The sequence below is a fragment of the Equus przewalskii genome, chromosome 17, assembly GCF_037783145.1.
Source record: "Equus przewalskii isolate Varuska chromosome 17, EquPr2, whole genome shotgun sequence".
NCBI classification, from domain to species: Eukaryota; Metazoa; Chordata; class Mammalia; order Perissodactyla; family Equidae; genus Equus; species Equus przewalskii.
In genome coordinates, this window is record NC_091847.1 from 9,192,120 (window position 1) to 9,210,089 (window position 17,970).

At 42.9% G+C, this 17,970-nt stretch overlaps 1 protein-coding gene across 49 annotated transcripts in view; it reads left to right on the forward strand.

Annotated features, from left to right (window-relative positions):
* CLASP1 (cytoplasmic linker associated protein 1) overlaps positions 1-17,970 on the forward strand; it is a 258,954-nt gene that overhangs the window by 28,521 nt on the left and 212,463 nt on the right. For all 49 annotated transcript variants that reach the window (XM_070581077.1, XM_070581036.1, XM_070581055.1 and 46 more), the window contains exon 2: positions 1,004-1,482. In XM_070581077.1, coding sequence (XP_070437178.1) covers positions 1,288-1,482 — 195 coding nt within the window. In that variant the 5' untranslated portion in view covers positions 1,004-1,287. The remainder of the gene's footprint in view (positions 1-1,003; positions 1,483-17,970) is intronic.

Genomic DNA, 17,970 nt, shown 5'->3' on the forward strand with positions numbered 1-17,970 from the left:
TTTCCCTATTTCCTGTATTTTGCGCCACTCCAAACATGATTTTGAGATCTCCTGATTTCATAACAAACGCCAGGCCTAAGTGGTGCTGTTGTCAGCTGAGAATACTGTGTCAATAACGGATCAGGATGGGAGCCTGTTTCTTTTTCTCCCTCCGTCACTCTCTTTTCTTTGTTGGCGGGAGGCAGAGGCTGGGACTACTGCTCACCCTGTTGTAAAGCCGCTGAGCAAGGTTGGTGTAGGTGCTGCCTTTGACTTTGGTTACTGTTACCAGGCCAGCCACTTTGGTCACTGGTGTTTCTGAGGGGCCTGCCCCATATCCAGCACTTGGTCATTGATTGATTGATTGAGGAAGATCAGCCCTGAGCTAACATCTGCTGCCAATCCTCCTCCTTTTGCTGAGGAAGACTGGCCCTGAGCTAACATCTGTGCCCATCTTCCTCTACTTTATATGTGGGATGCCTACCACAGCATGGCTTTTTCCCAGCGGTGCCATGTCCGCACCCGGGATCTGAACCGGTGAACCCCGGGCCGCCAAAGCAGGACGTGAGCACTTAACCGCTGTGCCACCGGGCCGGCCCAGCACTTGATGTTGTAGAAAATTGAGAGTGAGGCAGTAAGCTGCTTACTCTGCCTGCAGTGATTCAGACACAGAGTGGTGGTAGGGTTTTAGAGGGAAGCAAAATTTAAGCTAGAAATAAATATGATAGCTAAAGCAGAGGATTGCTTTCCTGACTGGTGCACTTACAAGCTGGAAAATTGTGTAAAATATCAACCCACCAACTGTGTAGCTCATTGGCTCTTTGTTTTGGGCTTCAGTGTTCTTCCTGATAAAAATAATAATTATGTTATTCTGCTGTGGTTGCCAAGCGTTCATGCTTCTCACTCCGCTTGTGATTGTAAAGGATTCTACAACGTGAACTGCTTTGTCGGTGATTTACTGTTTCATAACATTTGAGTGTTATGTTATCTGTGCTGATTGTCGTTTTCTTCTCTTACTTTTCAGAATGGACTGCTGAATTATGAAGTATTTCAGACCCAATAGTAGAACATCGCTCTGCCACTCACTCCTTTATCTCCTACTAGTTATTTAAATTGGACTTTTAATATCCTCCCAGCTGCTCTTCAGACACACATGGTGCATTGTTGCCATTCCGCGGATTGCATCTTTGAAACACAGGCTCTTAGTAACCTTCAGCAAACAAAGAGGCCACCTCCTGGATACGTTTACCGGGGGCTGTCACCCTGACTGCCCTCTAGCTTTTGCTGCATCTGGATTTGAATTCCACCATGGAGCCGCGCATGGAGTCCTGCCTGGCACAGGTGTTGCAGAAGGATGTGGGGAAACGACTGCAGGTTGGCCAAGAACTCATAGACTATTTTTCAGACAAGCAGAAGTCTGCTGACCTTGAGCATGACCAGACTATGTTAGATAAGCTTGTGGATGGACTCGCTACCTCGTGGGTGAACTCTAGCAATTACAAGGTAAGCTGTGCTATACCAGGCACTCTTAGAAGTGGCCAGGCTGCCTTGGTGAATCAAAATTGGGCCTTAGGAAAAAATCCTTTGTGAGCAGTGAACATGATTCCTTGGCTTCCAATAAGACACTCAGTCAGGTTGTGGCTTTTGGGCATTTCATTCTAGAGCAAGTAGAGTTTTCTTTGATTTTTGTTGGAAATCAAAAAAGCCTTATCCTTTAGCACTTTGAGAGAAGGCTAACTGAACAGATAAAGAGAGGCTTTTATGTTGGAAAGTTTACAAGCACTTGCAGCCTTGAAGTTAAAGTGAATATTGTGTCTTGCAGCAATGGGTCATGAGACCTCGGTGAGTGGCCCTTCGTGCGAATAACAAATGTCTTCACTGATTTTCTCTGGGGGATGGAATTGGCAATAGGATGTGGAACGTTTTACCTTCAGGTTACTGGTTTGAAGTTGGCCCAGGTGCCTGGCTAGAAATAGTCTGAGTTGCCAAGGATTCTCCTGTGACCTGTGTGTAATGGCCTGGAGGATGTCCTTCAGGTTCTGAAAATCAGGGCTCTTAATGCGGCCTTGGTGGGTGGGAGGGGGCCGCAGGGTCCCATGACCCACGTGAGTTGTGACGGGTGCCCATATTCCCATTCAAGGACTGAATTTTCATGAATGAAACTGGGCAGGACTTGAAGTGCTGCAGAGGTGTCGTTCTCCTTGCCTGCCGCCCCCCCATACTGTCTTTTAGTTTGCCAAGAGGTGGCCCCTTTAGATCAAGGTTGAGCTGGAAGAAAGAGTGGGAACTTTGTATAACTGCTACTAGGTGCCATAGACGTTGTGAAAGGGGCTCACAGGAACAGAATCTTTCATAGTTTTTTATTGACCCAGTCTTCTGAGATTGATTTGCACTTGGAAACTGGTGCCTACCAGATTCCTTTGTTTGTTCTGATTTAGACTCTGCTTTCCAAATACTTAAGCCTCTATCTCGTCTAAGAGTCAGCAGGCCTTATACTTGTTAATGATGTTACCGAGGACCCTAATATTTCACCTACAACTGGGTATAAAATTTATCCTGTCTTTGGAAGCTGAGCTTAGAATTTTACTGATTCATCTGTTTATTCATTTAGCTGAAGTTAGCAAGTGCTTCTTATGTGCTCAGCACTGGTGCTGGATGGTGGGAGTGTTACAGAAATGAGAGGTGATAGTCGAGTCGATACGTTTTTGAGGTCTGTGACACACCTTGTCTGTGTTTAAATCACGGCTCCACCACTCTTTCTGTGTGCATATTACGATGCTTCTGGCTGAAAGTGCCTGAAAACTGACTCAAAGTTTCTATAAGGAGGTTGAGTAATTCCCATTAAGAATTTAAGAAGGCTGCAGTAAAGGCAGTGTCCAGGGAAGAAGAGTGTCCGTGTGTCTTTTACTTGAGAGGAAACCTTCCTCAGAAGCTTGCCAGCAGACTTTCACATCACAGTGGCCAGAATGGCTTTGCGTGCCCACCCCGGCATCACTGGGAAATTGACAGTGTCCACGATTGCTTTCAACCATCATGCTTAACCTCCTGGCCTTAAGAAGGGGTCCACCCTCCACTGAATGAAGCATCTGGTGTGAAGGAGGGGGAAATGCTTGACCAATGTCTGACTCCTGTTAGGAAGGAGGTTAGGGACAGGACTGAGGTAACACGCATGTTAAATAAGTAACCTATGGAGTGTGTTAGACTGCGTGAGCTTTTTTAACCTCTCCAAGCTTTAGTTTCCTCATCTGTAACGTTGGGATAATCAAGTTATTATAAGCACTCAATGAAAGAGTGTGTATAAAGCTATCACACGCTTGCCACCCAATAAGCATTCAGACATCAGCAGTCGCTGTCAAGACTTGCTTCCTGTCTTTAAGGAGCTGGTAGTCTGGAGGTGGGCAGTGACAAATAAGCAAATGATTATAATATAGTATCATGCGCAATCATAGAGAGACAGAATTGGGTGGGAAGAGTCAAGAAGAAAGGAGTAACACTGCCTGGAGGAATCCAGAGTTTTCAAGATTGGGTAGTTTTTCCAGAATAGCATTTGCAGGGTCACAAAGGAGTGAAAGATTAAGACTTGACCCTTTGTGACATAATTTCTAAGAAAGACAGGTTGGTGCAAAGGAAAGATGGGGTTTGCTCCCCAGTTGCATGTAATCACAGACAAGTCACTTTACCTGTCTGTGCAGTGCAGCTGTTTGACTGGATACACTCTCGGGAGGCTTCAGGCCCTCTTATCTTAGGTGACTTCATGCAGATGGCTTTGCGGTCAGGGCCCTGTCTTATGGTTCTAACTGTATACACTGCTGGCCCCCGCCACCCCCTCTTGTTTATGAGCTCTTTAAGTGTGGTGACAGCGTGCCTCATTCACACCTGGAGCCCACAGCCTGGACCATAGTAGGAGCTCAACGAGTACTGGTGACACGAGTGAACCCAGGTGTTTAGCGAGGCTGCTCCGCAGGCGTTCCCAGTAGCTTTACCAAAATCTGAAAACGTTTCTTTTAGTTCCCCCTCACTTTTTTTTTTTCTCGATGATTGATTAAGATTTCTCATTCAGAGCCTGAGGTACGTTTTAGGTTTTGTTTGACATGTTTGTATGTTATGGATTGAAGGGATTTGCTTTATGTTAAACAAAATGTTGAAGCTTGGCTTCTTGAAATTTTTTGTTTTTAATTAAGGACTGAAAGGAGGAGAGAAGGGAAGTCATTTTCACCTTCCAAAACAATGGTATTTGGGTGTCGTTATTCCTTCTGTTAACAGGGAACGTAGATAAATGCCAGCCCAGTGTCTTATTTAGAAAAACAGTTGGGTGGAGCTTGAGTTACTTTACATTTAAGTGTTAACGTGGTTGACAAATCTATTAGGTACTAATTGCAGTTTAGTAGCTACCATTTATTGCCTGCTTACTATGTGTTAGGGATTTTATCTGTCTTATCTCATTGAATTTTCACAACAGCCCTGCAGGATAGATGGTGGCATCCTGATTTTATACATGAGGTAACTGAAATTACCCAGAATTAGGAGGTAATTTCTGCTCGTGGTTATGGAACTGGGATGTAAATGTAGGTCTCTTTGATTTCCTAGCCACTGCTCCTTCCATAAGAACAGGGGTCCACAAACTTTGTTAAAGGCCACATAATAAATACATTAGGCTTGATGGACCGGATGGTCTTCTTGCAAATATTCAACTCATTTGGGCCATTATAGTGCAAAAGCAGCCACAGACAAGAAGCAAATGAACTGGATGCCGTGTTCCACTAAGAGTAATTTACAGGAACAGGCGGAGGGCCAGTGTGGCCCGTGGGCCGTAGTTTGCCAGCCCCTGAACCCGAACACTGAGCACCTGCTGTGTGTAAACACTTTTTCTTCAGTGCTGGGAACCAATCATGATTCCTCTGGGAGAAGAGTGAGGCTGGTAATTTGCATATAATTTGGGAATGGGGGTTGCATTCGTTTAGGTTAAACAGAGCACAGTTTGTTTTTGGAGCATTTTATATGATATTTCAGGAAAACGTGCTCTTTTTAGCTCTTTCGCTGACTCCTATTAGGATCAGTATGCATTCTCCTGGCGCCACTCGTACCTGCTGCGACCTGGCTTTAGACTTTCTCGGGTAATAGAAGTCATCCTGGGGGTTGAGTATTTGGTTATTTAAATAATGCCCTCACACAGCCAGAACACCGCAGGGCTGCCCGTGCGGGTGCTGTTCAACCTGCCAGGACTCAGTGGGTTCTGTGTTGTCACAGTGACCGTGCATGGCATGGAGGGAGATGGGAGACTTGTTTATGAGCCTTCTTTTCTGGACTACTCAGACATTAAAAATAAAAACAACCAAACAGTTTGAATTTGGCTGCCCTCGTGGATCTGGTCTCCTCTTCCTGTTTTCCTTGATTAAAACTTGAAGAAAGAGAAGGATGGTGGGGTAGCTTCCTGCACGTACCTCCAGCTACTTTTGTTTTCTTCCCTCCTCCCTCTTGAGGTGAGAAGGGATGAAAGGTAAGAGTGGTCTGACCTGGAGAGGCTGCCTGGGCGCCCTGGAGGGGCTGAGGGAGACCGGTGCTGCGCAGGTTTCCCACTTGATCTCGACAAATTTTATCCTGCCGAACGGCGCGGTACTGGGCGGCCGCACGGATCCTCATGGGGCCGGCTCTTCCCCTTCCAGTGGGCTCGGTGGAAACACAGCATCTTGAGGGGACCGGGTGCTTTTTGTGAAGAGAGGCCCACAGTCCTGTCTTCGCAGCTCCCAAATCCCAACAGCTCTGAAAAGCTAGTGTTTTTCATTTGTCGTTTGACCTGAAGTGAACTAACATGAGCCTCCTTACAGTCTTTATTTACTTGCTTAGGGGATGTTTTGCTGCAAAAATATTAATATGTTCGATTGTGGGTTCCTGCCCCAGATTCTGTTCGAGGGGATATATATTTATTTATATATATAAAACTGTGTGCACTATTTTACCTTTCTAAAACCTGAAAAATTCTGTATTCCAAAACCCATCTGGCCTCCAGAGTTTTGGATAAGCGATTGTGGACCTGTATTTAATGTTGTGGAATAATAATGAAAGCCCATGGTTATGGGACCGTTACCGTGTACCAGAAGTTGTGCTAAATGTGTGTTCATTTTTGGCTTACAATTGACATATGAGGTAGATACTGTTATCTTCATCTTGTTGAAGGTGACAGAGCCAGTAATTAAGGTTTCTGAGATTTGAATCCAGGCGTTTAGGCAACAGTGGAAGTTAATTAAATGCTTGCGATGTGCCAGATACTGCCCTGGGGGCTGGGCATCCAGTGGGGAAGACAGGCCTGGTCCCTGCCCTCACAGTGCGTGCGTGGCCAGTGGGCGGCCAGTCTAGCTCTGTCTCCATCTCCTGTGTGTGGACTTCATCCCTGTGCACTGCTGTCTGAAGGCCCGTGCTGTGCTGCCTTGTATTTGAGATGTGTAGGTTCCCTAGTGACCTAGGGTTTCCTTTGTCCGTGCCCTAGCAGTCTTTATGGTCCAAGTGGGGGACAGGTAAGGCAGATGAGGGCAATGCCCAGTGGTGGATGGAAATAACTGGCTGTCCAGTTGCATCGTTGGAGCATCTGTCAGTGCTGTAGTGTGAACAACAAAAGCGCCAGGGTGTGCTTCATCGGAGAGATAGAATTAAATAGGGCCGGGAAGAATCAGGAGGAGTGAGCTGCACAGGTGCAGAGGAGCCTCTCTGCCTTTCTTGCTCCTCCCTTTCTGGGCAGCGCTATCTCTACGGGGCTGTAGAAGATCTCGTCTCTCCTTAAGCTTCTTTACAGAGCACAGTGTTACCCCTGCCCTGGATCAGGTGCCGTTTGGGGGCGTGAGGGGAAGGTGTTGACAGATCGGAGAGGTTACTCTTGGTTCCCGTGGCTATCTGCAAAACCTTTGCTTTCAGTGAGGTTTTTATTTTCTCCCTTGTGTCCTTGAGAGGAGAGCCAGAAAAGATGATTGGATTCCGATTAAGTGACTTCTGTTTCTTTTTCTGGCCTACTGCTCGGTGGTGCCATCAAGTGATAAATCGCGTCAGAGGCTGTTCATTCTCCCTAGGTTTTCCCTGTAGTGTTGTTCTGTCGGTTGCAAGAGGTGAATTTCTGGGTGTAGTTTAAAAAGACAGGTGCCTCAATCCTCAACAAAATTTTGGCATACCGAATATAGCAATACATCAAAAAGGTTATACACCATGATCAAGTGGGATTTATACCAGGGACACAGGGATGGTTCAACATCTGCAAGTCAATCAACGTGATTCACTACATTAACAAAATGAGAAACAAAAACCACATGATCATCTCAATAGATGGCAGAGAAAGCATTTGACAAGATCCAACATCCATTTATGATAAAAATCCTCAATAAAATAGGTATAGAAGGAAAGTACCTCAACATAATAAAGGCCATATATGACAAACCCACAGCCAACATCATACTCAACGGACAAAAACTGAAACCCATCCCTCTCAGAACAGGAACAAGATAAGGGTGCCCACTTTCACCACTCTTATTCAACATAGTACTGGAGGTTTTGGCCAGAGCAATTCAGCAGGAAAAAGAAAGAAAAGGAATTCAAATAGGCAATGAAGAAGTAAAACTCTCGCTGTTTGCAGACGACATGATCTTATATATAGAAAACCCCAAAGAATCCATAGGAAAACTATTAGAAACAATTAACAGCTACAGCAAAGTTGCAGGGTGTAAAATCAACATACATAAATCAGTAGCATTTCAATATGCTAACAATGAACTAACAGAAAAAGATCTCAAGAACTCAGTCCCATTCACAATTGCAACAAAAAGAATAAAATACCTTGGGATAAATTTAACCAAGGAAGTGAAAGATCTATACAACGAAAACTACAAGACTTTCTTGAAGGAAATTGATGACGACATAAAGAGATGGGAAAGACATTCCATGCACATGGATTGGAAGAATAAACATAGTTAAAATGTCCGTTCTACCTAAAGCAATCTACAGATTCAACGCTATCCCAATCAGAATTCCAATGACATTCTTTACAGAAATTGAACAAAGAATCCTAAAATTCATATGGGGCAACAAAAGACCCCGAATTGCTAAAGCAGTCCTGAGAAAGAAGAACAAAGGTGGAGGCATCACAATCCCTGACTTCAAAGCGTACTACAAAGCTACAGTAATCAAAACAGCATGGTACTGGTACAAAAACAGGTGCACAGATCAATGGAACAGAATTGCAAGCCCAGAAATAAAACCACACATCTATGGACAGCTAATCTTCGACAAAGGAGCTGAGGGCCTACAATGGAGAAAAGAAAATCTCTTCAACAAATGGTGCTGGGAAAACTGGACAGCCACATGTAAAAGAATGAAAATTGACCATTCTTTTTCACCATTCACTAAAATAAACTCAAAATGGATCAAAGACCTAAAGATGAGGCCTGAAACAATAAGTCTTCTAGAAGAGAATATAGGCAGTACACTCTTTGACATCAGTTTCAAAAGAATCTTTTTGGACACCATAAGCCCTCAGACGAAGGAAACAATAGAAAGAATAAACAAATGGGACTTCATCAGACTGAAGAGCTTCTTCAAGGCAAGGGAAAACAGGATTGAAACAAAAAAACAGCCCACTAATTGGGAAAAAATATTTACCAATTTATTTATCCGACAAAGGGTTAATCTCCATAATATATAAAGAACTCACACAGCTCAACAACAAAAAATCAAATAACCCAATCAAAAAATGGGCAGGGGACATGAACAGACATTTCTCCAAAGAAGATATACGCATGGCCAATAGACACATGAAAAGATGCTCATCATCACTGATCATCAGGGAAATGCAAATCAAAACTACACTAAGATATCACCTTACACCTGTTAGAATGGCAAAAATATCCAAAACCAAGAGTGACAAATGTTGGAGAGGCTGTGGAGAAAAAGGAACGCTCATACACTGTTGGTGGGAATGCAAACTGGTGCAGCCACTATGGAAAACAGTATGGAGATTTCTCAAAAAGTTAAAAATAGAAATACCTTATGACCGAGCCATCCCACTACTGGGTATCTATTCTAAGAACCTGAAATCAGCAATTCCAAAAGTCCCATGCACCCCTATGTTCATTGCAGCATTATTCACAATAGCCAAGTCATGGAACCAACGTAAGTGCCCAGCAACTGATGACTGGATAAAGAAGATATGGTATATATATACAATGGAATACTACTCAGCCATAAAAAAGGACAAAGTCGTCCCATTCACAACAACCTGGATAGACCTTGAGGGTATTATGTTGAATGAAATAAGCCAGACAGAGAAAGACAAACTCTGTATGACTCCACTCATAGGTGGTAGTTAACATATAGACAAAGAGAACTGATCCGTGGTTACCAGGGGAAAGGGGGTGGTGGGGGGAGGGCACTAGGGGTGAAGTGGTGTACCTACAACATGACTAATAGTAATGTCCAACTGTAATTTCACAAGGTTGTTAACTATCATAATCTTAATAAAAAAAAAAAAGACAGGTGCCTCTGTTGTAAGTAGAAAAGGTACCGTGAACAGTATTAAGCAAAAGCAAAAAAACCTCAGGAAAAGTTATTTCAAGAAAATTTATGTGGATTGTCACGTAAAAATGGTGTCCTTGATGTATGTAATTAATGGAATTTCTTCCAAAATACGTGTGTATGTATATGCGGGGGCAGCAAAATATATTGGCAATAATTCAGATTTGAATATGAACAGTATGGATTCCTGTCCTGGCACTGCCACTTAGATTTTTGAGCAGGTATCTTTCCTCATCTGTAAAATGGGTCATGGTGTCTACTAGAAAGCGTTGTTATGAGGATGCAGTGAGCCAGTACATAAGGTGCCAGTAGCGCTTAGTACGTAGCCTGTGGTCAGTAAAAGGAAGATGATGAAGATATCCTGTAGTTGTTGGGCCAGATGATAACGAGATCTGTAGGAAGGTAACTTTTATGTGGGAGCGAGGTTGCGTGGCTTCCTGGAGTTGTTGTCAGCTATGCCCTGGAACAGAGGCCTCAGATCTTTTGTAATAAGATGAATCCTTGAGCTATGCACTGTTGACAATAAAGAGCAGAGCAGCAGCTGGCCGAGAGTTCTAAGGGTGAGCTTAAAACCACCAGTCCATTGATCGAGGACCCCAGCTTTAGGAGGATTTCACTTATTCTTTTTTTTTGTTTTTTTAAAGATTTTATTTTTTCCTTCTTCTCCCCAAAGCCCCCCGGTACATAGTTGTGTATTCTTTGTTGTGGGTTCTTCTAGTTGTGGCATGTGGGACGCTGCCTCAGCGTGGTCTGATGAGCAGTGCCATGTCCGCGCACAGGATTCGAACTAACAAAACACTGGGCCGCCTGCAGCGGAGCGCGCGAACTTAACCACTCGGCCACGGGGCCAGCCCCTCACTTATTCTTTTTATTTTTAGCGTATACTTCACCTTGTTTCAGAAAGCTAAAATTTAAATAAGGATACATACAATAGGAGAAGTCATAAATTGAATGTCAAAGCAAAAAGAAAAAGGAACAGCTGGGGTGAGGACATGGCGCCAACAGTGAGGCTGATGAGTACAGGAGAGCTGGCGTTTCCTAATAGCTAACATTCTGGAGCACTCGTTATGTGCCAGAAACCGTGAAGTGCTTCGCGCGTTTCCTCATGACGTGGTCCTGTGTGAGGAGCCCTGGGATTATTCCCATCCCTCTGCTGGGGAGGCCGCCTGAGAGAGGTGAAGGAGCTTGCCCAAGGCCACGTGAGTAGCGAGTGTAAGAGGCAGGATTTTAACCTGGAGAGTCTGACTCCAGAGCCCACATCTGAAGCCATATGTGTTATTACTTTCTTTATAATGTAGCAACAATATTAAGAGTTTATTTATTGGGGCATAAAGAAAAGAGTGTAAGGATAATCCCCCCCACTTACCAGTGATTGCTTGAGGAGACTCGGTCCTGAGTGAGAGATAAGCACTCATTTTGTACTTAATAAAAAACCAAAAATATTTAAGATCAGTGTATTTAAAACAGTTCTTTGACTGATCCTAGTAGAATCATGACCATATGTACTTTTTAAACTCCTTATTTTGGACAATATTTAGATCAACAAGAAGGTTTCAAAAACACTACTGAGAATTTTCACATATGTTTCACGCAGACCCCAGTGTTAATACTTCATCACGTTTGTTTTATCCTTCTCTCTCTCTGTGTGTATTATCATCAGCTGTGAGCTGTTTGAGAGTGTTGCGGACACAGTGGTCCGTTGCTCCTAAATACTCGTGGATTTCCTAAAAACCAGGACATTCACCTGTGTACTCTTAGTTCGGTCATCTAAATCAGTGTTAGGATTGATAGAGTGCGAATACCTGATCTCTGATTCTTACTCGCATTTCACCTGTTGTCCTACTAAGTCCTTTATAGCAAAAGAAAAAACAGTTTTCTGGTCCACGATCCAACCCGGGATCACAGGTTGCATGCAGTTCTCATCTGTATGGTCTCCTTTGATCTGGAGGAGCTCATCATCAGTCTTTACTTATCTTTCTTGACTTACTACTTTGGGAGAGTACAGGCCATTATTTTGTATAGTCCTTCAATTTGAGCTTGTTTGATGTTTCTCATGATTAGATTAAGGTTGTGCGTTTTTTGGCTGAATACCTGGGAAGGGATGTTGTGTCCTCAGTGCCTTGTATCAGGAGGCACATGGTATCTTGGTCCTACCTGGTGAAAGAGGTGTTTGCCAGGTTGCTTCAGAAAGTTGCTATCTTTTCCCTTAGTAATTAATAGTATCTTGTGGGGAGATTCTTTGAGAATATGTGAATATCCTATTCTCCTCAAACTTTCACCTACTTGTTTTAGCATGATTTGTGCCTAAAATACTTACTATATTGGCTGGCAAAGGGTGATATTCTGATTCTGTCATTCTTCTTCCTCATTTATTTGGCTCCATATATTTTTGAGATGTGTATTTTATGTCTATTTGTATAGCAGGAGTTAAGTGTATATTTTGATAGTTATCCGAACAAGGAACTACTCTGAAGAAGAAAAAAGTTTTTAAAATTAGAGTTATTTAGGTACATTTATATTCGTAAAGAATTTCAGGCAACCTAATAATTTGCAAACATTAATAAAATAATGTGATGAAGTGTGGTTCAGGCTCTGGGCTTCCTAGCAACCAAATTAGAAATGGAGAGATGACCAGCTGTAAGTTTTTATAACTATTGTGAAAGGGACATAGGCAAAGATTAGCAAAATGTTTTCCTGGATTTAACAGGATATTAAGGGACACTTTGCAGAAGGGGAAAAAAGCAGAGTGTGGAAAACTGATGAAACAGAAGACAGCACTGAGTGAGGTCCAGGTTATTCAGCTGTGCTGTTCCTGTAGACAGAATCCACCAGCTCGAGCTTTGGACTAGGGGAAATTGTCAGACGGCATCTGGGGTGAAAAGAAAACCAAGAGCTGGTAGACCCCACTGAGTTACCTGTCTTTGAACAGATTAAGTAGAGGTCTGTGACAAGGACCAGGGCAGAGAATCCAGAGAAATTGGATAAAAATGGCTTGAAATATAGACTGGGAGACCAGTCAGCCTGGAGGAATTTATCTGGCTACAGCAGCTTTTACATGGACTTTTGGGTAGGGGCGAAGACAGCTGTTGACTGTGGACCAAATGGATGGGATTACAGATGAGGAAGTGCTTTGTGCCGGGCTTGTTGACTGGTGGGAATCTGTTTAGTCATCCTTAAAGGTTTTGTGGAGGAGACGGCCGGTAGGTCTCTTTTGGATGAGGGAAGAGAGATGGCTCAGTGGGCTCCACAAAGGAGCATGTTGCCGGTGTCATTACTAGAGCTAATATTTGAGGTAAGCCGGCTGCTCGTACAGCAGTGAGGCTGAGCAGGATTCCCAGGTAGAGGAACCAGGGTGGGGAGTAGGACCCTGACCTGACTCACGGGGCAGTGGAGCCATCGGAGGACCCCTGGGAGAGGGGGCCCTGCAGCACCAGGTGCTGAAGATGGCCTGAGGAGTGAGGGATCGGACGAGGGTGGTGGGACTGGCACGAAGGGGACGTGGGGGAGCAGCAGATTGGAGTAGCAGCGCCCTAGGGACGAGGACAGAGTGGGCGTTTTTGGTGTTAGTTTGGACGTATGAAGGACTGGGATGAATTTGAGAAGTCTTCAAGATTTCAGCCTTCAGAATACGATTTATTGGCTGTGGATGGTCAAGTTCTTTTCCTGCATGATGCATTTGGTCTTTTTCTTTTTGGAGAAGACAATTTAAGAAAAAATACCAAATAACTTTTTTTTTATTATTAAGATTATGATAGTTAACAACCTTGTGAAATTACAGTTGTACATTATTATTAGTCATGTTGTAGGTACACCACTTCACCCCTAGTGCCCTCCCCCCACCCCCCCTTTCCCCTGGTAACCACGGATCAGTTCTCTTTGTCTATATGTTAACTACCACCTATGAGTGGAGTCATATAGAGTTCGTCTTTCTCTGTCTGGCTTATTTCACTCAACATAATACCCTCAAGGTCTCTCAATGTTGTTGTGAATGGGACGACTTTGTCCTTTTTCATGGCTGAGTAGTATTCCATTGTATATATATACCATATCTTCTTTATCCAATCATCAGTTGCTGCTCACTTACGTTGGTTCCATGACTTGGCTATTGTGAATAATGCTGCAATGAACATAGGGGTGCATGGGACTTTTGGAATTGCTGATTTCAGGTTCTTAGGATAGATACCCAGTAGTGGGATGGCTGGGTCATAAGGTATCTCTATTTTGAGAAATCTCCATACTGTTTTCCATAGTGGCTGCACCAGTTTGCATTCCCACCAACAGTGTATGAGCGTTCCTTTTTCTCCACAGCCTCTCCAACATTTGTCACTCTTGAAAATACCAAGTAATTTTGAGGAGCATTTAGAAGAATAATCCTGGAGACATTTTTGTCTTTCACTTCTTACTTTGGCTGAGAGTCCTAAGCCTTATGTGCTTTGTGATTTGTATACATATCTTGGGAACAGATTTTTTCAAATACGATTCTTAGGCTGCCTAAATGAAGTATTTTTGCAAACGCTAATTTAAAAAAAAATTTTGTTGAGCCTGCCCTGATGACCTAGTGGTAAAGTTCATCATGCTCCGCTTTGGTGGCCCAAGTTCAGAAGCACACCACTCATCTGTCAGTAGCCATGGTGTGGTGGCTAGAGGGCCTGGAAGGACTAGAAGGACTTACAAGTAGAGTATACAACTATGCAGTGGGTCTTGCGGAGGAAAAAAAGAGGAAGATTGGCAACAGATGTTAGCCCCGAGTGAATCTTTCCTAGCAACAACAACAAAAAGAATTTTCTTTTTATTATAGTAAAAGTGATATGTGCCTGTTGTATAAACAAGAGACTAACAAAACTTCTGACAATAAGGTTAGAATGAAAAAATTGGAAATCACTCATAGTCTTTTGCTATGACTTAACTATTTTATTTTTGGTATCTGTGGAAAAAAGGTGGAAAGAATATTTATGTAAGGCCCATGATACTACACATGCTGTTTTGCCAGCTGTTTTTTTAGGTTAAATGTATGTCGTGATCCATTTTTCCAAATCAATAAATTAGATCGCTTATGAGTTAATGTAATATTAGTGTATTATTCTCTTCCATGAATAATACCTGTCATTTCTTTATCCACCCTTGGTTGCCGACATCTAGGTGGTTTCTAGTTGTGTTGTTCCGAGCGTCACTGCAGTGGCCATCTACGTGTGTTTATGCCCCCTGGGGTGTCTCTGTGCTGACGGTTCTGAAAGGTTAAATTGCTGGGTCACAGTGGGCCTCACCCACCTGTCAGTGGTGGGTGAGTACCTCTCTACCAGTCTGCGTGTTATCATTTCTCTTGATATTTTTCCTTTTGGATGGGCAAAAGATATCCCTGTGTTGCTAGAAGCAGTGTTAGAGAATACTTCTTCTGCTTCTTTCAGATAAGAGCAAATCTTAAGAGGATATAAAGTAAATAATTTTATTTTTGTTAATCTCATTTCCCCCTTAAATGATTGATGAAAATCTGTTCTGTCTGGGATGTGTTAAACATTAGCAGAGAGGGAGATGTCAATAGTTAGGAGGAGGAAGTGCTGATACTTCGACAAAGTCGACTTTGAAGTGGATTAAAGAAGTTGGGGTGTCTGTTGTTATTTAATGTCATTAACTTGCTTTTTTTCTACACAGAATGAGAATAATATTGATTTATCTCCCAAGAGAGTTGTGAGGAAAGAACCCATCATAATTTATTTCTTTGGAATGTTCTTTTCCTTTTTCCAAGTGCTTTCACACCTACTGTAACCTAAATGTCAGCTTGTCTTAACTGGGCTAAGATAGAAGATGCTAAATAATGCTAAGTAGATAGTAATTTTGTTTTTGTTGGGCAGTGAGGGATAGATGTGTGATCTTATTTTATTCTTCATATGATTCTAGCTAACCTAAGGAATGTTTTTAACAAACAGCTTTGTAAAGAAAATGACTATTAATAACCTTTCTGATCAAAGTAAGGAAGTTGGTTGGACTTCATACTGAACAAGAACTGAGCGCAAACCAGTTTAAGCTAAAAAAGGTCATTAATGGGGCAGACCGCTGGCCGGGGTGGTGGCGGAGGTTACTCTAGAGACAGCACTGGGGACTTGGGTTGGGGACAGCTCTGCTTCTGTCCAACCAGTGGCTTTGTCCTCGGACACAGGCTTCTCTTCAGTGTTGCACTCGTGTGTACTGTGGTTGTGGCTTATGTCTTGCAGCTCCATCACAAGAGGAAAGAGCCTCTCTTTTTCCAGCTTGGAGTAAAACAACCACAAACCCCAAACAAATCCCCAAACCCATGACCCACTCATTGTGGCTGGGGCAATGTGACAGTACAGGAAAATGGTGGCCCCCAGTCAGAAAACCTCATGTCATGTGACGAAATAAGGAGGACGGGTTCCCCTAAAAGAAAGAGGGCCTGGCTTGGGGGCAAGTGGCCCAGGTGTGACCAGTGGGGGAATTATGAACTTTGTTGAAACTTGGTAGTTTAGACTGCTTGAGAGGCTGCAGAACTCTAGTGGGAAGACTCAGACATGGGATCCGAGGCCCAGGTTTGCACCACAGCTCATCTTCTTTATGTAGATTTAGGCACACCATTGAGCCTCTGCTTCCTGTGGTCAGGAGTGAGCAACCGGAGGCGTGCCCCTGTGTTCCACAGTGCTTGGCATAGTGTTGTCTCTGTGTGGGGACATCATTTTGCTGCTTTTCTCTTCTCATGACCCTATGTTATTTGGACTTTTAGCTCTGTTATCAAGTGAGAGCTTTTCTATCTTTCTCAATGTCATTAAACTGAGAACTAATCATTAGTGATTATTAATACTAGTTTTTGGAATCCTAGTATTAAAATGTTGATATTTTTATGGGTATAATGCCATTCTTTTCTGTATTTTAAAAATCTGAAATCTGAATCGTTTATGTCTGATGTACACAGAGAGTTATATGCTGTTTTAACATTTCAAATGTGCACGTATCACTTGGCTGTCCTATTAAAACCACTTCTGGTTATCTTGTAGTAACTAAGGAAATGGAAATGAAAACTGGTAAAGTTGAGCGTCTTATGTTTGTTCATCGCTTAGATTTTTCTAAGAGTCAAACCCTTTATTTCTGTTGGAACTCCTAAATGGAATAATTTAAAATTAGGAGGAAAGGGGAGATATTGAGGAAACTAGGAGGTGGATATGGTGGGAAGATTGGGAAATGGAAAGCTCCAGGCCTGATTTCCAGCCCTCCCTGGACCTGAGCCACTTGCCTGCTTGCAGGGGCTGGATTCCCTGCTGTCCTCTTAGGGCCAGGCCTTCCATCTCCCAGGATAGCTTACCTTAGCCAGGATCAGCTTCTTGCCCAGTCGTGCTGCTTTGAGAGAAGTATATTCAGAGCAGGTGGATGAAAGCTGGTCTCCTCACAGTAAGTATTGTTTGGGGGCTAACTACGTGCTACCAGGCCAGCCCTGAGGGGTCACGTATGTTGACTGTGTTTGAGACCCTGTACCTTCAGTGTGCAGCTCTTCATGTAAAATGGATGAGGAGGGTTTAGACACACAGGGCCCCAAGGCACAGGTGGATGTGGCACCATGGAAACATGCAGACACACTGAGGACAGCTGACAGTAGGTGGGCTTTTAAAAAAATGCTAAGCATAATTTAGCTCAAGAAAACCTTATGTATATGCATCATTATATATTGATGTACATAGGGAGTTATATATGCTGTAACACTTATGCTTTAACTCTATGTCAGTACATAAATCATTCAGACTTCACATTTTTAAAATAACAGGAAGAATGGCTTTACATATAAAAACATTGGCATTTTGGTACTAGAATTCCAAGGAAAAATCAGGTATGACATGTGCCAAACTATTAATAGAGTATTTTTAAAGGGGAGGAGAACATAATAGGGTATTGTTTAACTATTACTTTATTAAGTTTTTTATTGTTGGAAATTTTTTCAATAATAAAACTGGCATTTAAAAGATTGATTTCTTTTTAAAAAATACTCTAGGGCCCTCAAAAGTGTTAGTTCTCTAACCAAGTCAGCTTTATTGGTATTAGATATACATTTGTTTGCTTTCTGCCCAGGACTGTTACCTTTAATAAAGGAGCAAGTGGAGTGATCAGGTTGGAGGTGACAGAAGAGGAAGCCATCTGGAAGAATCATTCTTGTTTCTATGCTCTGAAGAGACACCTTGAGTGCCTTGGTAGAAGGATTTATTTTTATAGAGTGAGATCTTGATCCCTTTCTTTAAAGAAAATTGTTCTGTTTCTTCTGCCATCTCCAATAACTAGGTACATCTTGTTTAGGGCAGGAGATGCACTTCCAGAAATGGGAGCACTGACAAAGGAGAGCTAATGTGCTTAGTCTCTGTGGAGCCGTGTTCTAGAATCTTACTTTGGCAATTGCTTTCATATCCGCTGAAATCATGGCCTGCTTATGGCTATTCCAGCTACTGTTTT